The 24,238-nt window shown below is 38.1% G+C and overlaps 1 protein-coding gene across 3 annotated transcripts in view; it reads right to left on the reverse strand.

Annotated features, from left to right (window-relative positions):
* Window positions 1-757: 757 nt before the first annotated feature.
* TXNDC16 (thioredoxin domain containing 16) overlaps window positions 758-24,238 on the reverse strand; it is a 130,828-nt gene continuing 107,347 nt past the window's right edge. For all 3 annotated transcript variants that reach the window (XM_049897806.1, XM_049897804.1, XM_049897805.1), the window contains 5 exons: window positions 20,152-20,236; window positions 18,624-18,762; window positions 5,429-5,589; window positions 4,013-4,203; window positions 758-1,225 (listed from right to left, as the gene is read on the reverse strand). In XM_049897806.1, coding sequence (XP_049753763.1) covers window positions 960-1,225; window positions 4,013-4,203; window positions 5,429-5,589; window positions 18,624-18,762; window positions 20,152-20,236 — 842 coding nt within the window. In that variant the 3' untranslated portion in view covers window positions 758-959. The remainder of the gene's footprint in view (window positions 1,226-4,012; window positions 4,204-5,428; window positions 5,590-18,623; window positions 18,763-20,151; window positions 20,237-24,238) is intronic.

Genomic DNA, 24,238 nt, shown 5'->3' on the forward strand with positions numbered 1-24,238 from the left:
TGAAAATAAAAATAAATTTATAAGAAAAGATAAGACTGTGTCCAGCTAATAATCAGGATAAGACCATCTAATATTTATCTTTAATCTAAGATTTTTTTTCTCAAACATGATAATTAAGCAGAATCAGAAAATTTAAGGATCCCATTTGGGTATAGGTTAGTTTAATATGGGGTTTCTCAACCTTAGCCCTATTGACATTTTGGGCCAGATAATTTTTTGTTGTGGTGGACTGTTCTATGCATTGTAAGATGTTCAGCAGCACCCCTTGCCTCTACCCACTAGATGCCAATAGCAGTCCCCTAGTCATGACTACCAAAAATGTCTCCAGACTTTGCCAAATGTCCCCTGGGGGTAAAATGTTCCCCTGGTTAAGAAACACTATTTTTAACATCCAAGTTTAACAAAACAAATACAACTACTAGCTGTATGACTCCCCTGTTAACTGTGATTAAGCTGGAGTTACATTTTAATCTTAATTCAAATACATATCATGACTAGAACTATGTTAAATTAATTATATCCGTTTTTGTCTAGAGCTGAGCTATCCAATACAGTAGTCGCTAGACACATGTGGCTACTGAGCACTTGAAATGTGGCAAGTCTGAACTGAGATGTGCAGTACCTATAAAATACACACCAGATTTTGAAGACTTGTTGCAAAAAAAAATGTGAAATATCTCAATTTTTACACATTGATTACATTTTGAGATCATAATATTTGATATAATTATTAGGTGACATAATTTCACCTGTTTCTTTTTACCTTTTTCATTAATGTGGCTACTAGAAAAATATAAATTACACATGTGGTTTGCATTATATTTCTATTGGACAACACCAATCTAGACACTTCCAATATTATTATTCTTTAAAGCAGTAAATTCTTAAGTATATCAAATAGGCCAATAAAACTTTGGAAAGCTTCCCACAGCACAATGAAATCAGCTCACTTTTGAACATCATAACTCTTTATCATGCCTAAACGATTTTTCTGCTTCTTTAAACCAATTACTCCTACTCCAGTGCTTTATTCTCAATGTTTCAACTGGTTCTTTTCTGGCTGTTGATTTATCTTCATGTTGTTCCTTGTCATTCTCCTGCACATCAGTTTCTTTCATACACTCAGGAGCTTTCCTAGTGGGATGTGGAGATGTTGCATCATCCATCATACTTAGAAAATCATAAGCTGGAAGAGGAGGTTTCCATTCCTCAGCAGGCAGAATTCCTGGAAGGCAGAATCAAGGGTAAAACATTAACAGCTATAAAATAATCACATGAATAAACTAGATAATGTTTTATTTTGAAAGACTTTATTTGTAGTAATGAAGGCTTTATAAGTTTCACTTATCTAAACAAAGTAAAATTATTTTTATTCATTGTCAAAAAGAAACTTGATATGTCTGTTGCTTATCTTGCTTTAATGAACAGCAAGTATTTATGAATCATTCTAGAAAAAAAATTTTGAAGGATACATTATTATTGTGTTATTTAGACAAGTATCTTCTTACATTTTAAAACATATTGGTATTTTTGAAGAGTTTGATTAATGTCCTTTGTACATTATTTGAAGAGTTTGATTAATGTCCTTTGTACATTATGAAAAAAATCATTTTATAAAAATAATTATACATAAGGAATAATTAAAAATTGCTATGGGTCAAATAAACATAGATAGGGATTAGATTGCTTCTCTCAAATTAACTTCACAGAAGTGAATCATAACATTATTTAAAAATACTGGTCATTAGAATAGGAAAATTGATTAAAACCAATTACATATATATTTTATATATATATATATATAAAACTAACTAAAAGCTAACTTTTCTCAATTTAGTAGATAGATTTTAGTTCTCAATTTAGTAGACAGATTTTACAAAACAGTTTTAGAATTTAGTTGGTCCATTTAAAATGCTAATCAACACCCATGGAAGCAGCAGTCAGGAAATCAAAAGACATATTACATTGGGCAAATCTACTGCAAAGGATCTCTTTAAAGTGTTGAAAAGTAAAGATGTCACCTTGAAGACTTAAGTGTGTCTGACCCAAGCCATGGTATTTTCAGTAGCATCATATGCATGTGAAAGCTGGACAATGAACAAGGAAGACCAAAGAAGAATTGACGCCTTTGAATTGTGGTGTTGGCAAAGAATGCTGAACATACCATGGAATGCCAAAAGAACAAACAGATCTGCCTTGGAAGAAGTACAACCAGCATGCTCCTTAGAAACAAGGATGGTGAGACTGTGTCTCACATACTTTAGACATGTTGTCAGGAGGAATCAGTCCCTGGAGAAGGACATCATGGTTGGTAAAGCACAGGGTCAGCAGAAAAGAGGAAGACCCTCAACAAGATGGATTGACACAGTGACTGCAACAACGGGCTTAAGCATAACAATGATTTTAAGGATGGCGCAGAACTGGGCAGTGTTTCGTTCTGTGGTACACAGAGTCGCTAGGAGTCAGAGCCGACTCGACAGCACCTAACAAAAACATTTAAAATGCTATTCTGAAAAATAAACTATATAAGGAAATGTGCAAAATAAACCTTTTAAAAATAAACTCCCATGAAAAAGTCTATATACTGCTACATGGTAATAAAAAAAGAAAAGAAAACCAATAAATGTTCATAAAATACAAACTTTGGCATCTCTTCATAAATCAAATAAATATCTTTAAAAGCTTAGGAAATTTATATAAATTGCAATATTCTGGATTGATTAAAGTTCAAACAAAACATTGCATATGTATATGTGTAATCTCTGTACTCTTTATTGTTATATAATTTCTTTACTCAGCTTAGGGAGCCCTGGTGGTGCAGTGGTTAAGCACTCAGCTGCTAACCTAAAAGTTAGTGGTTCGAACCCACCAGCCAACTCAGAAGAAGAAAGATGTGTCAGTCTGCTTCCGTAAAGTTTACAGCCTTGAAAACCCTATGGGGCAGTTCTAGTCTGTCCTATAGGGTCACCATTGAGTTGGAATCAAATCAATGGCAATGGGTTAACTCAGATTCAATTATACAAAGTCCTGGCACTCAGTACATTGGCAGCCTCCAGCAACTGATGCTTCAGATTAGTACTGCCTGATCCAGGTTAAACAAAAAAACTGTTGCTGACGAGTCCTTCCCAACTTATAGCGACCCTATAGAACAGAACAGAACTGCCCCATAGGATTTCCAAGACTATAATCTTTATGGAAGCAGTCTGTCACATCTTTCTCCTGCGGAGTAGCTGGTGGTTTTAAATTGCCAACCTTCTTTTTAGCAGCCAAGCACTTAACCACTGTGCAACCAGGTCTCTTTATATTTAGAGTAGAAAATGCTAATCCCATTTTACAGTTGTAAAGGAAGAAACTAAGAAAGGCTTAGCGTCTTCCCTAAGGCAACAGTTAGTGATCAAGGAGGCTGGATCCTGAGATCAGGTTTCTGACTTTTAAGTTCACTGTGTTTTCCACAGCACACACATACCCTTGTTTTAAAAGAGGCTCAGTTTGAGAAGAACTCTGCTGTGGCCACAGCATGCCTATAAAAAAGCTATATGAAAATTGTCCTGTGAAACCTACAATTTCAATCTTATAAAAATATCATGAAGGACTTATGCTTAGGTAGGCCAATGGTCCCACTGTAACAACTAGAAAATAAAAAAATGGATAAATTACAAAAAAACATATTTAAATGCACAGGTAATCTTTATAAGCAACCAATGAACAAAAATTCCAGAGAAGGAAGCTGACTGTCTCAGATCAAGGCCTTGTACTTCCGCCCTCACAGTCAGAGAATGACCTATGGACAGTATTATCAGTATACCAATAATTAGTACACTTACAAACATCATTATAATTTAATTCTTTCTAACCCAGACTCAGTGCCGTCGAGTCGATTCCGACTCATAGCGACCCTATAGGACAACGTAGAACTGCCCCATAGAGTTTCCAAGGACTCATTATCTGTGATTCAAGTTTAAAATCCACAGAACAAAAGATAGAACTATGTGTATTAAAGGAGAAAACTTACTGATATGGCTTTCTAGTCCTGCTTCTAATTTCTTAAGCCACAATAAAAGGTTTTGTTCAGTTATAGACTGGTCTGAAGGAAATGCAAATACTTGGCCACCTGAATGCAGATTCACCAAAACAAGAAGTGGAAGGGGAGGCAGAGGGTCAAAATATGCCCGCAGGATTCCTCTCCCCACAGGAGTATTCTTCCTACAAAATGGAACAAGTGAATGTGTTAATATTCTATATCAAAATAATATTAATAGTGTATAACATTAAACTTTAAACATAGTGTCATTCTTACAGTGTAAGTTGATTTTATAAAAAGATGTTTTGAAAACCAAGAGGTCTATAACTGTGTATTTAGTAATCAGATTCTTCAACAGTTTCCTTTTAACATCATGCCCTGTGTTTCTTTCATAAGGAAAAAAAAGATAGCCAATGACAGTTTTAAGTTTTAAGTAAAAAAATGAAATAGGTATATTCCAAAGGCTTGTTAATTTAGGCTTCACACAGTCAACAGGTTCCTTCCAAAGTTAAGCCAAATATCTGATCACGTCAGCTCAAAAATTCAGTGGTTATATAAATATAAGATACAACCTTTGTTTCCATTTTATGAATGGAAAATGCTTATTTTATAAATGTTTCTAATGTTTACAAACCTATCTTTCTTTCCTCAAAAAAAGAGAGGGGGAGCTTAGTTTCAGATCAAAAGAGCTTATAACAATTATTTTCATACAAGAAAACCATGAGTTAATAAGTTAAAGATACACAGTTTTTCTAATGCAGTATATTCCACATTATGTACCTTACTCTGACATAACTACAGTGATAATTACTGGAAAAATTTTGCCTGAGGTAGTAGGTATACTCTTAATGAAACTCTTTGCAGCAAAAATGTATGCCCCACTCACCCTCATTTTTTGTTATTTTCCTAATGAGTAAAAGATAAAACATAAATGTGTTCCATCTGATAAATCTAAACAAGGGATAGTATGTATATGCAAACTGTGCTCACAGATGTAAACATAACACAAACCATGCATCTAGAAAATATACCAGGAGTATCACTGGTCAGTGCACCAATATCTGTGCTACTATAGACTGGAATTTGAAATTAGAGAAGTATAAAAAAAGGGACTAAAGGAAAATAACAAAATATAACAATGTTTACTTTTCTATATTTGCCAAATTTTCCTTAGTGAACATCAATCACTTTTAAAATCAGAAGAAAAATATTACTTTAAAAATTTTATTATAGAACAGAATTCAATCTAAAGCAAGGTTATCTCGGACCATCTTAGGGAATTTAGTTACTAAAATACCATGATGACATATACATAACATGAACTTCGAAGGCTGAGTTACAGTTTCACTTCCTAGTGAAAATGTAATACTAATTATTTACCTCTTCTAAAATTAAAAATATACTTACAGATTTAACCAGCAAGGGGTAAGTGAATCTAAGTGTTTCTGTTTTATCAGTGTCAATATTACTTCTTCATACTTATGATTTATACTGCCATCACTAAACAAAATAAGTAATGGTTTCTGAAGTCGTAAATAATTGGGGAGATTTTCCACAGTGATTTCCGGCTGTTAAAAGCAAAAGACAAAAAAAAGTGGCGGAGGGAAGGAAATGATGACGCATAAAACAGAAAATAATGTTCAAATCACTCATGCAATTTTAATTTGTAAAATGTAATTCAAACACATTTTAATTTAAGTAAAGGTTTTAGTATACTGACTATGGGTTTTACATTAATTTTACCCAAAGAATTTTGTCTTTCCCCTCGATTCCTAAGACATAATCTCTAAAAAGAAACCTTGGAATTTTAAGTGTCTTTGATAAAGACTCCAGACCACATCCACCTAACACACTACTTGTGGTGATGTGGGGGAGGAGGGAACTGGGCGAGAAAGACCCACCACATAATACTTTATGGTTACCTCATGATACCAACCGATCTCAGGCGAGAGGGGCTAGAGTTTGGATTATGTAATGAGATCTTCAATAAAGGCTCTGGACAAGGAAGCTCCATGGGCTTACTAGTTGGTGAAAGACCTTCATGCATTTGAAAGAGTAGCTGCACATTCCTTTTTGGAACATGGAAGCTCCATACTGGAAAACCTCCCAGACCTTGCCCTTTGCATCTATTCATTTATTATTTCTTCTTTTTTTTTTTCCTATATTTGAGATGGGTCTTAGATATGGGATAAAAGTATGGTTGAGCAGGGATTCCAGACACAGGGAACAGCATGAGGAGAGGCGGAGAGCTATATAATGTCCTGGAAACAATGAAAGTCAAGTATGCCAGACTGTAGGGTTGAGAGTTACTTTACCTTGAGTAGTCTGGCCTTTGTCCCTAGCCTTTGTGAAATAACCCTTGGTTGGGCTACGTTAGCCACACCTGAGGTTTATTAATGATTAGAAGCCCACCTCGTAACCAATAATGACTATATGGACTGGCTGATAAAAACCCAAAACACTAAGACTCAATGAAGCTTTCTGAAGGAGAGAATCCTGGAGAGAAAGGATCCTCAGGAAGGACATGCCCTGTGCTTTGAGGACCTTTCCAAACCTCGCCTGAGTATCAATTCCTGTTGCTCTTGAGTTGCTCCTGAATCGTATCATGTTATTCCTACCTGTTTGTATCCTGAGGAAGCCCTGGTGGTGCAGTGGTTAAGTGTTACGGCTGCTTAACCAAAAGGTCAGCAGTTCGAATCCACCAGGCATTCCTTAGAAACTATAGGGCAGTTCTACTCTGCCCTATAGGGTCGTTACGAGTCAGAATCAACTTGATGGCAGCGGGTTTGGTTTGGTTTTGGTTTGTATCCTGAGTTCTTCTGAGTTGTATCCTTTACCCTAATAAACCACATAACCATAAGTATAGCGAGTTCTGTGTAATGTTGCAGCAAATTACTCGGCAGAGAAAGAGTACTGTGGGGAAGGGACCAGCTGGTGTCAGAGACAGTGAAAAAGTTAGAAAGCAGAGATATACCTGATATCTACTTCCTAGGAACCAGCTTTGTGCTGATTTGTATTCACTTACAGAAAACAAATGAAATTATTCACTTACAGACTTAGGTATGCAAGAGGAAAACCAGATGGGCAACCTAATTATGTCTCTTTATAAAAAGATGGCTAACTGGCATATGAATATGTAGAAAGAAAGACCAATGATGGGCACTGCTCTTTCCTATGTATATTAGAAAGGAAAAGCAAAGAGGTATGTGAGTTTAGAAGTTAAGGTTTTAAAAATCAGATTTAGGAATCAAAAGCTGGTAGTGATACCAAAAGTTTTGGGTATGGATAAAATTTCTTTGCCAAAGAGAGGCTGTATGAAAAGAAGAAAAAAGGGTTGAGGCTGTGATTCTAGAAACTAAATAAGATTATGAGTGGTCAGAGGGTTGAAGGAGTATTTGGAGAGAACTGAATTGGAAAAACCAGAGGAGGAGAGAATTTTAAGAAGGAATGGTGTTGTCAACAGTGTTGAATGCTACTGAGAGGCTAAGGAGAATCAAAATTAAAGGTTATCAAAGAGTGCCAATTCCAGTCAATGGAAAAAGAACAGTTGCTTCAACAAATGGTGCTGTGACTCCGAGATTATTACTACAGGAAAAAGAATGAAGTTGGCCCCATACTTCATGCCATATATGAAAATTAACTAGAAATGGATCAACAATTTAAAAATAAGAACTAAAACCATAAAACACATAGAAGAAAACAGAGGGATAAGAAAATTCAAAAATGGTTGCAGCAGTACATCGATAGGAAACTGCCAGAAATTCAAGCTGGATTCAGAAGAGGATGTGGAATGAGAGATATCATTGCTGATGTCACATGGATCATGGCTGAAAGCAGAAAATATCAGAAAGATGTTTACCTGTATTTTACTGACTATGCAAAGGCATTCAACTGTGTGAATCATAACAAATTATGGATAACATTGGGAAGAATGGGAATTCCCAAACACTTAATAGGGCTCATGTGGAAACTGTACATCGACTAAGAGGCAGTTGTTCAAATACAATGAGGGGATACTGTGCAGTTTAAAATCAGAAAAGGTATGTATCAGGGTTATCTATCCTTTCACCATACTTATTCCATCTGTATGCTGGAAAATAATCCAAGAAGTTGGTCTATATAAAGAATGGGGCATTAGGATTAGAGGAAGACTTATGAACAACCTGCAATATGTAGATGACGCAATCTTGCTTGGTGAAAGTGAAAAGCACTCACTGATGAAGAACAAAGAATACAGCCTTCAGTACGGGTTATACCTCAACATAAAGAAAACAAAAATCCTCACAACTAGACCAATAAGCAACATCATGATAAATGGACAAGACTGAAGTTGTCAAGGATTTCATTTTACTTGGGTCCACAATCAACAACTATTGAAGCAGCAGTCAAGAAATCAAACGACGTATTGTACTGGACAAACCTACTACAAAAGACCCCTTTAATGTTAAAAAGCAAAGATGTCACCTTGAGGACTAAGGTGTGCCTGACCCAAGCCATGAAATTTTCAATTGCCTCATATGGATGTGAAAGTTGGACGATGAATAAGGGAAGACCAAAGAAGAGTTGATGCCTTTGAATTACGGCATTGGTGATGAATATTGAATATACCATGGGCTGCCAGAACAGAACTATAGCCAGAATGTTCCTCAGAAGCGAGGATGGCAAGACTTTGTCTCAAGTACTTTGGACGTGTTATCAGGCGGGACCAGTCACTGGAGAAGGATATCATGCTTGGTAAAGTGGAGGTTTAGAGAAAAAGAGGAATACCCTCAATGAGATGTACTAACATAGTGGCTGCAACAATGGGCTCAAACACAGCAACAATCGTGAAGATGGCACAGGACCGGGCAGTGTTTTGTTCTGCTGAACACAGGGTTGCTCTGAGTTGGAACCAATTCAATGGCACCTTCCAACAAACAACACAATGCTTCAATACTTTATTTTTGACGAAGGGTTTTCACATGTGATTCCAAATGTACAAGCAACGAAAAAAGAAAACAAATAAGCTGGACTTCATCAAAAACTTTTGTGCATCAAAGGACTTTACCAATGACATGAAGAGACAACCTGCAGAACTGGAGAAACTATTTGGGAATCATATGTATGATAATGGTTTACTATCCAGAATATATAAAGACCTCCTACAACTCAACAACAAAAAGAAAACAACCCAATTTAAAAATGGTCAAAGGACTTGAAAAGGCATTTCTCCAAAGAAGGTATACAAATCGCCAAGAGGCACATGAAAACTTTCTCAAGGTCATTTAGTCATTAGGGAAATACAAAACAAAACCACAATGAGATACCACTTCACACCCATGAGGATGGCTATCAGCAAAATGGAAACAAACAAGTGTTGACAAGTATGTGGAAAAATTGGAACCCTTGTGTATTGCTGGTGGGAATGTAAAATGGTGCACCTGCTATGAAAAACGATTTGGTAGTTCCTCACAAAGTTAAACATATAACTGCTATATAACTCAGCAATTCCACTTCCAGCTATATACCCAAAAGACTTGAAAAGTGGAGACTCAAACGGGCACTTGTACACCAATGTTCACTGCAGTATTATTCACAAAAGCCAAAAGGTGGAAAGAACCCAAGTCTCCATCAACAGATTAATGGATAAACAAAATGTGGTACATACATACAATGGAATATAATTTAGCCATAAAGAGAAATGAAGTTATGATACCCATGACATGAATGAACCTTGAAAATATTATGTTGAGTGAAATAATCAAACACAAGGTCATCATCAACATATTTCCTAACAAATACGTCTAAGTGTGTGACAGCTTTGGATACATTTTTGCTTATGTAGTTAATTATTGTGTATTTCAGATTCAGGCATTATTTACCTGGTGATTTATCATCTAAGTTCATTAAAATGAAATTTTTATGCCACATTTACCACCTGTCTTAGGCTGGGTTCTCTAGAGAAGCAAAACCAGTAAAGCACACAAATATATACAGAGAGAGAGATTTATATCAAGAAAATGGCTCATGCGGTTGTAGAGGCTGGAACGTGCCAACTCCCTGGGTCAGGATTCTCCTGATGCACATTGCCACAGGGGCCGGCGAACCCAAGATCAGCAGGTTGGAGAGCAGCGCTATTGTTCACAGGCTGTGAAGATCAATAAATCTCAAAGATTAGCAGGCAAGACCACAGGTAAGCTGCTAGCTCAAATCCCAAGAACTGGAGATCAGATAAACAGGACTGAGCTGCAGGATCTAGAGCCAGCAAAAGCCAATAAGTCACGCCAGAAAGTCCACTTATATATTCCATGCAGGCCACACCCCCAAGGAAACTTCCTTTCAACTGACTGGCTACTGACAGCAAATCCCATCATAGAGGTGATCACATAATATCAAATCTCATCATGGAAGTGATTACACCATCATACAACTATCAGATCAGTGAGGATGATGGCCCAGGCAAGTTGACACACAACCTTAACCATTACAGTCCATTCCTTGTCAACTTGGCACCTGTACACATCTCCTCAAACCATACATAATCTCTGAATAAAGGCAACTATAAAGGCATACTTGCCCCTAACATGATACAACAAATACACATACAAAGCAGAAATACTCATAACAATTACAGTCCTAATTTCTGCAACTAGTCATGTGGCTGTAACTGGTATTTAGAACTACCTTCTTCCACCACTGATTCCATATTTCCTTTGCCCTCAGCAAGCACCTCAGCTGGTCTTGGTTCTTTGCATGGTGGGGTGACCCAAACCTTCATTCCTGAAGGGTCTGGACCATTAGTAGTCATGCTGGAACTGGGTTGCTATAGTTTTCCATCGACTTTAATCACAGGGCATGGTAATACTAAGAGACGCCATAAGGATCTCCTGCATTCCAGACACACTCTTCTTTACCTCCATTATGTAATATCAATCCGATTTCTTCTTGGTAATCAGGATTAATCACACTGGCCAGTATGGTAACTCCCTTCCTTGCCTGTTGATTCAGAGGTATAAGGAGCCCAAAGTGGCCAGGTGGCATTCTTACCTTCCAGTTCAGTGGAATCAGTGATGTGTTTCCAGGTGGGAGCATTCTTCCCTTTGGAGCTAACACCACAAGACCTGCAGATCATAAGACCGCAGTGACAGGAAGCAAAAATCTTGTGAGTGGGTCACCAGGGTTAACAGTGAGTGGTGCCACTTCCATTTCCACCCATTGATTCCTGGACCCATGAATCTCAGCTATGGGAGAAACATCACCATATACTGGATGCTGGTTTAGAGCATATACAGTCCCTGGAGAACACTGCCCAACCCTGCAAGGTACTGCCACCTAGCTGGCACCATAATTGTATCTTTAGAAGGCCATTACATCATTCTATCAAGTCAGCTGCTTCAGGATGATGGGGAACATGGTAAGATCAGTGAATTCCATGAGCATGGGACCATTGCTTCACTTCATTTGCTGTGAAGTGAGTCTCTTGATCCAAAGCAATGTTGTGTAGGATACCATGAAGGTGGATAAGACATTCTGTAAGTCCACGTATGGTAGTCTTGGCAGAAGCACTGCGTGCAGGGAAGGCAAATATGCACCCAGACAAGTGTCTATTCCAGTAAGAGCAAAACACTGCCATTTCCATGATGGAAGTGGTCCAATGTAATCAACTTGCCACCAGGCTGCTGGCTGATCACCGTGAGGAATGGTGCCATATCAGGGAGACTCAGTGTTGATCTCTGCTGCTGGCAGACTGGACACTCAGTAGTGGCTGTAGCCAAGTCAGCCTTGGTGAGTAGAAGTTCAGGTTGCTGGGCCCATGCATAACCTCCATCCCCACCACCATGAACACTTTGTTAACAAGCCCATTGAGCAATGACATGAGTGGCTGGGGAAAGAGGATGAATGGCTTTCAGAGAACACATTATCCTATCCACTTGATTGTTAAAATCATCCTCTGCTCAGGTCACCCTTTGGTGAGCATTCACTTGAGACACAAATATCTTCACTTCTTTGGCCCATTCTGAGAGGTCTATCCACATATCTCTTCCCCACAAATCCTTGTCTCTAATTTTCCAATCATTTCCTTCCAAGTCCCAACCATCCAGGCAAACCACTGGCCACAGCCCATGAATCAGTATACAATCACACATCTGGCCATTTCTCCTTCCAAGCAAAGTGAACAACCAGGTGCACAGCTTGAAGTTCTGCCCATTGGAAGGATTCCCCTTCACCACTGTCCTTCATGGAGGTCCCAGAAAGGGGCTGTAGTGCTGTCACTGTCCACTTTCAAGTGGTGCCTACATATTGTGCAGAACCATCTGTAAACTAGGCACGAGTTTCCTCTTTTTCAGTCAACCGACCATAAGGAACTCCCCATGAGGCCATAGGTACAGACTGGGAGACGGAAGGTAATGTGACAGGAGTAGAGACCATAGGCATTTGGGCCACTTCCTCATGCAACTTGTGCCTTCAGGTCCTGCTCGACCCAATTTCACATATGCCACTTCTATTTAATGATGGAGTACTGCTGTGCACATTCAACTTTATGACTCTGTGGGAAGTTCATGATGGGTAGCTCAGGCCACATGGTGACTTGGTGTTCCATGGTTAAGAGTTCAGTCTCTACTAAGGCCCAGTAACAAGCCAAATGCTGTTTCTCAAAAGGAGAGTAGATATCTGCAGAGGATGGCAGGGCTTTGCTCCAAAATCCTAAGGGTCTGCTCTGTGACTCACCAATAGAGGCCTGCCAAAGACTCCAAATAGCATCTCTATTTGACACTGACACTTCAAGCACCACTGGATCAGCTGGATCATATGGCCCAAGTGGCAGAGCAGCCTGAATCACAGCCTGAACCTACCGCAGAGCCTTCTCCTGCTCTGGGCCCCACTCAAAACTAGCTTTTTCAGTCACTTGATAAATTGACTGGAATAGCACACCTACATGAGGAATATGTTGCCTCCAAAATCCAAAGGGGACCACTAGGCGTTGTGCCTTCTTTTTAGTTGTGAGGAGCCAGATGCAGTAGCTTATCCTTCACTTTAGAAGGAATATGTCAACATGCCCCACACCACTGGACCCTTAGAAATTTCACTGAGGTGGAGGGTGCCTGAATTTTTGTAGTGTTAATTTCCTACCCTCTAGCATGCAAATATTTTACCAATAAGTCCAGAATTACTGATGTTTCTTCCTTACAAGATCCAATCAGCATGTCATCAATGTAATGGACCAGTGTGATGCCTTGTGGAAGGGAAAGGCAATCAAGGTCCTGCAGACTAAATTATGACATAGGGCTGGAGAGTTGATATAGCCCTGATGTAGGCAAGTAAAGGTGTATTGTTGGCCATGCCAACTGAAAGCAAACCGCTTCTGACGGTCCTTAGAAACAGGTACGGAGAAAAAGGCATTAGCCAGATCAATAGCTACACATCAGGTACCAGGAGATATATTACTTTGCTCAAGCAATGAAACTACATCTGGAACAGCAGCTGCAATTGGAGTCACCACCTGGTTAAGTTTTCAATAATCTACTCTCATTCTCCATCTGTTGCACAGACCAAATAGGTGAGTTGAATGTGGATGTGGTGGAAAACACCACCCCCGCATCCTTCAAGTCCTTGATGGTGGCAGTAATCTCTGCAATCCCTCCAGAAATGTGGTATTGCTTTTGGTTTACTCTTTTCCTAGGTAGCGGCAATTCTAATGGCTTCCTCTTGGCTTTTCCTACCATAATAGCCCTTACTCCATTTGTCAGAGATCCAGTGTGGGGGTTCTGCCAATTGCTGAGTATATCTATTCCAATTATACATTCTGGAACTGGGGAAATCACTACAGGATGGGTTCTGGGACCCACTGGACCTACTGTGCAATGGACATGAGCTAAGATTCCATTAATAACCTGACCTCCCTATGCCCCCACTTTGACTGGTGGGCCACAGGGATTTTTTGGTCTCTTGGACTATGTCAGTTCAGAGCCAGTATCCAGTAATCCTCGAAAAGTCTGATTATTTCCTTTTCCCCAATGAACAGTCACTCTTATAAATGGCCTTAGATCCCTCTGGGTAAGGCTAGGAGAAAGATTAACAGTATAAGTTTTTGGTCGTGTACTGGAGTCCTTCCTCAAGGGGACCTGGACTCCCCTTCATTCAAGGGGCTGTGGTATTTAAACTCACTCAAGTCTAGAAATTGATTGAAGGACCATGACTCTCTGTTCTGGCGATTCAAGTTAGACTGCTGTTCACCTAATCTAGAATTCATCTGTTTGTATGGATCATGCAAATATTTAGTAGATTTCCTATCTATTTCACTCCTAGGGACACCATGATTAAATAGCCAACGGCATAAATCCATACAAGTCAGATTATTCTGATTACTGCTTTGACTCTGCTGTCCATTAACGTAACCACGCCCACCTTGTCTTTGTTGACTGAGTAGAGCCACTTGGCCCCTACTACCACAGGGTCCAATCAGCCCCACTGTAGTTAGGTGTCTTAATTCAGTTAGGGCAGTTCCCACTGTCAAATCTGATTTACATAAAATAGCAATCACAGAAGTCTTCAAGGATGCTGGGGCTCCCTTCACAAATTTGTTCCTCACAGTTGTGGTAAACGGTATGTCCTCTGGGCACTCCATGGTTGGGCCTGTGGGTTTAACCCAATAAATCCACTCTAGCCAAATAAACTATTAGATCGTTTCCTAACTTGAGGTGAAACACTGAATGAAGAATCTGTGCTTAGCGGACCTGTATCAATAAACTCAGACTGATCCATCTTTACGATCCTTTCACCATTATCCCACACCCTTAGTAGCCATTCCCAAACATATTCCCCAGGTTTTCTGTTTGTATGTATTAGAAAAGTCAAGCAGTTCTACTGGAGTATAGCATACCTCCTCCTGGGTCACACTTTGTACTTTACCTTCTGGGGCTCACTGGGACTGAAGTCTAGTTATAGGTCTAGAAGCCAAAACTGGTAGTGGGGGAAGAGTTTTGAGAACATTCAGAATCGTTTTGTAAAGCATCTGCCTTAGATGATGCCGCAGGCAATGACTCGGACAAGGGCTCTTTAGAGGCAGCTGGGCTAATTTCATTAGATGGGAGTGGAGGGGCTAATGATTCTACTGGGCAGAGTGGTTTAGCAGACAAATATGGAATAATCTCTTCAGATGGAAGTGACAGGGTTGGTTCTGTTGGTGGGATTGATTCAATGAATTTAGGGACTCAATGTCTCCAGCTTCCTGATTATCTGCCCATATGTCCCCATCCCAAGTTTTAGGATCCTACTTCTTCCCAATCAATGACCTCACTTTAACTTCAGACACCTCTCAATGTTGGCAGTTCAACTGGCATTGTAATTCAGCCACTCTTACAATAAGACTCGGGGTTTGGTTTTCAACAATATCAGCTCTGTTACTACAAGAAATGAGGCTTTCTTTCAAAGCACAAGTGGAAACTTTGAGGTCGTTTATGCGGCACTTAAGCTTGACTCTGAAGCCCTGAGTGTACCTTTTTCTTTTACCAGTTTGACTAGAGAAAGTAGGATCAACCAACCAGCTTCCTTTTACTTCTCATTCTACAAAATTATAGAAAGGTATCACACATGCAATCACCCAGGGCCTCGCCTTTCACCAATACCTGATCTATTAGCAGTGATATTTTGCATATTTTAATTGCCACCTCATGCCATGGATTAGCAGTGCCATCTTTACTGCTGAAGCAGTCATCAACACCTTTAAGACTACACTTCAGAACCAATTTAGGAAACTCATCCTTATAATTTTGTTTCCCTAGAACCATCTCAGTACCAAATGTCATAGGCTGGGTTCTTTAGAGAAGCAAAACCAGTAAAGTGTATAAATACATACACAGAAAGAGATTTGTATCAAGGAAATGGCTCACACAGTTGTAGAGGCTGGAACATGCCAAGTCCATGAGTCAGGCTTCTCCTGATGCATGTAACCAAAGGGGCTGGTGAACCCAAGATCAGCAGATTGGAGGGCAGGGGTATTGTTCACAGGCTGTGAAGATCAATGAATCTCAAAGATCAGCAGGCAAGACCATAGGTAAGCTGCTAGCTCAAATCCCAATAACTGGAGATCAGATAAACAGGACTCAGCTGCAGGATCCAGAGCCAGCAAAAGCCAATGAATCTTGAAAGAAAGTCCACTTATATATTCCATGTAGGCCACACCCCCAAGGAAACTCCCTTTCAACCAACTGGCAGCATATTCCATTATGGCGGTGATCGCATATCAAATCTCATCATAGAAGTGATTACATCATCATATGACTATCAAATCACTGAAGATCATGGCCCAGGCAAGCTGATGCACAACCTTAACCATCACACCATCTGAGTGAATTTACCATCTAGTCATTTGCTCCCTTTTCCCACCCAAATGAGGGATTAACCTAAGGTATTGTTCATGCCTAACTGCAGGCCAGAAAATGAGCTTGCTGCTATCTGGCTATACATGGAGTCACTTCATGCTCTGGACTTAAACCTCTAATACATGGCAACATGAAGAATTTTAATTACCACTGAAGGATTTTAAAATTTGTGGAAAGGTCATGAACTAAAAGCAAAATATTTAATTTTTCCCATAAAAACAAAATGAGACCAAATGGGTACACTAGACTAGGGGCAAGGACACAAATGCAGGAGGGGATGGGAAAGCTGATAATGGGGAACCCAAGGTTGAGAAGGGGAGAGTGTTGACATGTTGTGGGGTTGGCAACCAATGTCAGGAAATAATATGTGTATTAATTGTTTAATGAGAAAGTAGTTTGCTCTGTAAACCTTAATCTAAACTACAATAAAAAAATTTAATTTTTATTATAGCTGTTCAGTATTTAGTTGAACACAGCAACCCAAAACATATTAAACTGAAACACCGCCAAAATGCTCATCACATTTGTCTTAACTGTAAATAGATTTTGATAGTTGTTAAGTTTGCCCAAAGTTTCTCACCCTTGAAGATATAATCTTAAAGTAAAATATATATATATATCAGTTTTAATCTATCAGATAAGCAAAGATAAAGTTAAAATGATACAAATCTTCTGCAGGGCAACACAGAAGTATTTATCAGAAGCCTTAAAAATGTGCCTATTCTTTGGACTAGTAATTCAAATTCTAAGGATTTGCCATATGAATATTAAAAAAAAAAAAAAAAAATCCCGTTGCCATCAAGTCAATTCCAACTCAAAGCAACACTATAGGACAGAGTATAACTGCCCCATAGGGTTTCAAGGAGTGGCTGGTGGATTTGAACTGCTGACCTTTTGGTTAGCAGCTAAACGCTTACCCACTGTGCCACCAGGGCGCCACCATAAGTATGCAGTTATGGATACACCTAAAGATTATCTACAAGGATGTTCCCTGCGTTAAAAACAAAAAACAAATTAAGACAAGTTAAATATTCCTCAACAGAAAAGTGTAACAGAATATTACACAGCTTAAAAATCAATATGCATATCTCCATTTCCTGATGGAAATGTTCCTCAACAAAGAAAAACAGATGCATACATACACACATAATATTTTAAAGTTTAGGGAAATATATTCCCAAATTTAAACTCAATTAGAGAGAGTATTGCTGATTCTGACTTTCTTCTTTATAGGTTTTTTTTAATCTGAAAAAAAGTTAAAGGCTTATTATAATTCCAATACTACATTATTTATATACACATTAAGAAAATATTTTATAATATGTCATTAAAGATAAAAATGTTACTTTAATAAGTAATTTAGAAAACTGTATCCTGAAAATACTAACCTAATGATTCATAATCTGTAAACCAAGGTCACAGACTTAATGAAGACTAAAGTCATTTATTGAAGCCTGAAACGTATTGTCATTTAGATCTTCATGGCAAAAAACATTAACAGGAGAATATTCATTCAGCATCTATAGCTTATGACAGTGCTCATTGTGTCACTTAAGAAATGTAGAGAAGTATAAATTTATAATATTCTAATCATGCTGAACAAAAATGCAAAACAAGTGAAATCAAGTAATCTAGGTTATGTGTGTTGTACCCTTGAACCCACTATTATACAAAGTAATGCATTAGAAAAGGCCTTTCAGAAGATAGTATTTTGTTCTAAAGCTGAATAAATAATGAGAACAGTAGCTAAAATTTTTTGAATGTTTACCATGGGCCACACACTGTACAGAAGAAATATTCTCATTTAGTTCTCACAATAACTTCTGCAGCAGGTGAAATTATCACTTACATTTTATACATGTGGAAACTGAGGCACAGAGAACTTAACACATAGTCAGCAGGGAATCAAATAAAGATTTAAAGCCAGGCAGCACGACTCTGGAATCCAGGTACTTTATATCGAGCTTCAGCCTAGATCAAGAACTTCAACTGACAATCAGTCATACTAGTCTCAGCAAGAAAAATAATCCAAATACATGTGGTCTTTTGACAGTGGGCTAGAGAATCTGTACACACAGTAAGTGAACAATAACAAAAAGCAACCCAATGAGTCTTCAGCTCACAAAACATCATGCCCTAGGCCATCAAAAGCTGTAAGATCATGTATTAAAATATACTATCTTTAACTGAGCTAGATTTTCTATTTCAAAAATAATATCCTCATTATAAAATATACTCACAAATGTTTCCAGTAGAGCATTTGTTATTATTTGAACTATCTCTTGCACATGGGTGCTAGCTAGTGGAATGCTCTCTATTCTTCCTTCTTTGTGTCGGGCAAGCAGTACGGCTGGAACAGTTGTAGCATATTTATTTGACCTATGGAGAAAAGTAGTTATTAAAATTCACAACAAAAATATAGCAAGTTATCAAAAACATGACAAATTACACCAAGAGAGATTATAGTCTGAGGCAGCAAACACATAGTCCTACTGCTAAGGAAAAAATGAACTCAATTCCAAACAAACTAATCTTCAACATGAGGCTATTCAAGGAAGTTCATGAGTCTTGACGAACTAGGTTAAAAGAATGCAACAGATAATAATCTAGCCGGAATTTTTTTTCTAGACAGCTTACTCATCAAGGAAATGTCTAAACAGGGTTTAGAACACACTGAATGGTTCTCAACCTTTTTGGACTGCTTACCGCACTGGGTTTTTTTTTTACCACATTGTAGAGTAAGGAGATGGGCATGTATTAAATGCCTACTATTTTCCAGGCACAATCCTAGATGCTTTAGTTTTCATTTAACCCTCAAAACAGCCCTATGAAGCAGCACTATCACCTCCATTTTACAGATATGAAAACTGGAACACAGAGATAAAATTCAAACTGAGAAATTCTGCACACACAGACTGCTCTCTCCACTGAACAAAGAACCCAAATCCTCCCACTAATGCTTACTAAATCTAAAAGTCTTTCAGTTAAATAGGAAAGATGCTTTGTATAAAAATATCAAAGATTCATATCATGTGTAAAAACTTAATTCATGCCGAAGTACAGACATTATAATATTATAAGCACCAGCAGACAGCACAATCTTCAAATTACCTGGAGGGCCCTCTTAGCTAACTAGTCAGTTATAAACAAACACTGAGAAACTAGTCCAGTTCTTTCGACTACAGTTAAATGCACAATGACAACAAAGTAAAAGAAGACAGCAGGTGACCTGCAGTTCAGTCCTTCATTCTGCAACAACTAAATCACCCTGATAGGTCACAGGAACCCCATCTTTTACAAATAAAGGAACTCAGGTGGCTAAAAAAGTATTAACTGTACATTTGCATAACTTAAAATTAGGTATTTAGTATAGTTAACATCACCTAAAACTCCAGGAGAAATATGGAAGAATGGAAAAACTCTGATTTTTTAATATACATTAGTGGCAAATGAAAACCCTATTCTCAAGCAGTAAAATTCCAAAAAAAAAAAAAAAAAAAAAGACTACTACTCCAAAGAGCCAAAAATACAGGTAATAAATCCCACAGAAGAAAATTTCTGTGGAAGAATGCAGATGTATGAATCCAGAATCCAGAAAGAATCTAAACAGCTTTGTACTTTGCAGATCTTCCTAGAAGAAAATTAAAAATTTTAGTAAATCATGTTATGCTGCTGCCCTATATTCCTTCATCAATTGTGTAAAGAAAAACCATACATGTTTCTTGCATAACTTCTTCCTCATTAAAATTAGAAGAACAAAAAACTTACAGTATCAAAACATCCTCTTCTGGATAAACTCCAGTGATAACATATCCTTTCAGGTAGTTTCCTGCTTCAATGAAGTCTTCTATCGCTATAAATACATAGACAATAAAAATCTGAACACTTCAAAATTATGTGAGGTATTCAATTGATAACCGTATTTATAGACAGTAGTACTTTATTATCAATACAAAAATAAATAAATAATTGCAGACATCTTACAAAATTTAGTGGTTCTAAAATAAATCTGACGCTTTTTATGAAATTTCTTGATTATTACAGAAATTTAAATTGATATAATAAAACTATGATTCCCTAAACAAATATGTACCAAAGTGATTTATAAGATTTATAGCACTCTAATCAAACCAAGGAGTCCCTGGATGGTGCAAAAGGTTAACATACTCAGGTGGTAACCGAAAGGTTGCAAGTTTGAGTACCCCCAGAGGCAACTTAGTACAAAGGCCTGATGATCTACTTCCAAAAAATTGACCACTGAGAACCCTACAGAGTATAGTTCTACTCTGACACACATGGGGTTGCCATAAATCAGAACTGTCTTGACAGCAACTGGTTAACTGGTTAATCATACAGATTTACTGAATTTATATCTGTTGCTTTTTCATTTACTCCTAAGACAGGGTAAATGGAGACAGCTGCCCAATATGTAGCCTGGAAAGAGAAGTAGGTGTATGAAATAATGTATACATTTATGGTCACAGTCACCTTTATGCATAGGAAAAAAAAAAAACAGAAGACTAGAAATTCTAGACCCCTAACAGTATCTGTGTTTGTTGTTGTTAGGTGCCATCAAATCGATTCTGACTCATAGTAACCTTATGTACAACAGAACAAAGCACTGCCCAGTCCTGCACCATCCTCACAATCATTGTTATGCTTGAGCCCATTGTTACACTCATTGTGTCAATCCATCTTGTTGAGGGTCTTTTTCACTGACCCTCTACTTTACAAAGCATGATGTCGTTCTCCAGGGATGGATCCCTCCTGATGATATGTCCAAAGTATGTGAGACATAGTCTCGCCATACTTGCTTCTAAGGAGCATCCTGGTTGTACTTCTTTCAAGACAGATTTGTTCGTTCTTTTGGCAGTCCATGGTATATTCCATATAATTCACTAACACCACAATTCAAAGGCATCAATTCTTCTTCGGTCATCCACATTCATCGTCCAGCTTTCGCATGCATATGAGGTGACTGAAAACACCATGGCTTTGGTCAGGTGCACCTTATTCTTCAATCTTTGCTTTTCAACACTGTAAACAGGTCTTTTGGAGCAGATTTGCCCAGTGCAACGTGTCTCTTGATTTCTTGACTGCTGCTTCCATGGGTGCTGATTGTGGATCCAGGTAAAATGAAATCCTTGACAATTTCAATCTTTTCCCCATTTATTATAATGTTGCTTGTTGGTCTAGTGAGGATTTTTGTTTTCTTTAAGTTGAGGTGTAATCCATACTGAAGGCTGTGGTCTTTGATCTTTATCAGTAAGTGCTTCAAGTCCTCTTCACTTTCAGCAAGCAAGGTTGTATCATCTGCATATTGCAGGTTGCTAATGAGTTTTCCTCCAATCCTGATGCCCTCTTCTTCTTTATATAGTCCTGCTTCTCAGATTATTTGCTCAGCATACAGATCAAATAGGTATGGTGAAAGGATACAACCCTGACACACACCCTTCCCAACTTTAAATTATGCAGCATCTTCTTGTTTTGTTAGAATGATTGTCTCTTGATCTAAGTACAGGATCCTCATGAAAACAAGTGTTCTGGAATTCCCATTCTTTGCAATGTTATCCATAATTTGTTATGATCCGCACAGTTGAATGCCTTTGCATAGTCAATAAAACACAGGTAAACATCTTTCTGGTATCCTCTGCTTTCAGCAGGATCTATCTGACACCAGCAATGATATCCCTCATTCCACATCCTCTTCCAAATCCAGCTTGAATTTCTGGCAGTTCCCTGTCGATATATTGCTGCAGACCCTTTTGAATGATCTTCAGCAAAATTTTACTTGAGTGTGATATTAATGATATTGTTCAATAATTTCTGCATTCAGTTGGATCACCCTTCTTTGGAATAGGCATAAGTACGGATCTCTTCCAATCGGTTGGCAAGGTAGCTGTCTTCCAAGTTTCTTGGCATACACGAGAGAGCACTTCCAGTGCTACATCTATTTGTTAAAACATTTCGATTGGAATTCTGTCAATTCCTGGAGCCTTGTTTTTTGCCAATGCCTTCAGTGCAGCTTCGGATTCTTCCTTCACTACCATCAGTTCCTAATTATATGCTACCTCCTAAAACGGTTGAACTTCGACCTATTCTTCTTGGTATAGTAACTCTGTGTTTTCCTTCCATATTCTGATGCTTCCTGCATCATTAATATTTTCCCCGTTGAACCCTTCAATATTGCAACTCGAAACTTGAAATTTTTCTTCAGTTCTTTCAGCTTGAGAAATGCTGAGCACGTTCTTCCCTTTTGCTTTTCTATCTCCAGGTCTTTGCATATGTCATTATAATATTTGTCTTCTCAAGCCACTCTTTGAAATCTTCTGTTCAGCTCTTTTACTTCATCATTTTTCCTGTTGCTTTAGCTGCCTGACATTCAAGAGCAAGTTGCAGAGTCTCTTTTGACATCCATTTTCGTCTTTTCTTTCTTTCCTGTCTTTTTAATGACCTCCTGCTTTCATGTATGACATCCTTGATGTTATTCCACAACTCGTCTGGTCTTCAGTCATTAGTGTTCAACTCGTCAAATCTATTACTGAGATGGTCTTAAATTCAGGTGCGATATACTCGAGGTTGTACTTTGGCTCTAGTGGACTTGGTCTAATTTTCTTCACTTTCAACTTGAACTTGAATATGAGCAATTTACGGTCCATTACACAGTTGGCCCCTGGCCTTGTTTTGACTGATGATATTGAGCTTTTCCATCATCTCTCTCCACAGATGTAGTTGATTTGACTCCTGTGTATTCCATCTGGCAAGGTCCACATGTATAGTTGCCATTTATGTTGGTGAAAAAGGGTATTTGCAATGAAGTTGTTGGTCTTGCAAAATTCTGTGTTAGGTTGTGCAATGTGGGATTTGTGCCTTCTTTTTTTATTTCTTGTAGTTTCTATAATGTTTTTCTTACTTCCGATTATTTGTGTATCAGCCTTTCCTCATTTATTAAGATATACACATTTAAAATAAAAACTGTTATTTCTGTAGCATTCTGAATACATTTTCACAAATACTAGCATATTTTACATCATGTGACTATCTTATATCCAAGAAGCAGTTTGAATTAAGCAGTTGTGGACTAACAAGAAAAGAACAGAAGTGGACATACAAGGAAGTGATCCATTATTGTCAAATAAAGGCCAAATGATAGCTCAGCTCACTGTACAATAGGTTTCATAACAGTTCAAAAAGAAAAATGTTGATGGAAGAACAGAAATAGTGTAGGAATGCTGAGTCCCAAAAATCTGCACTATATTCATGATGTGAGCATGAACACCATCAGCATCAGGTAACCATAAGATTTTTTTCTTTAAAAAGGGTACATAAGTCCACAAAACTGAGAAACACTGTCTGTGGGAAAGCAAACTTATTAGGGCAGCATAATAAGCTGGCAGGCAGCGTGGGGAGGCTCATTCGTAGTCATGAATTTAATGAGAAATCAGCCGAAATATTTTCTTAGTCGGTGTTACACCAAAGTAGAAAATATTCGTAAGGCAACCAGAAAGGACTGAGTGACTGCACTTTCATTTCCAAGAGAAAACAGAGCTAAATTTTGATCAATAATTGGATGATCTTTATTTCAAGCAATGTTATAATGGAATCTGTCTCAGTTTCTTTTAAGTGGCAATGGAAAAATATACTAATATTCCCATATAATTTCTTCATACAGAAGCCCTTCTACTGAGGAATATGTTTCTCCAAAGTTCTTCATGAGTCCACTTAGTCATAAACCTTATGTGGTTCTGGGGACAGAGAGTTTAAGAGTGTAGACTTTATACGCATTTCCATTTCTACTAAATCGAGAGTATAAATTTCCTCTGAAGCTTTAAACCCAGGCATATTCTCCTCTTTG

This window comes from Elephas maximus, chromosome 10, assembly GCF_024166365.1.
Source record: "Elephas maximus indicus isolate mEleMax1 chromosome 10, mEleMax1 primary haplotype, whole genome shotgun sequence".
Lineage (NCBI taxonomy): Eukaryota > Metazoa > Chordata > Mammalia > Proboscidea > Elephantidae > Elephas > Elephas maximus.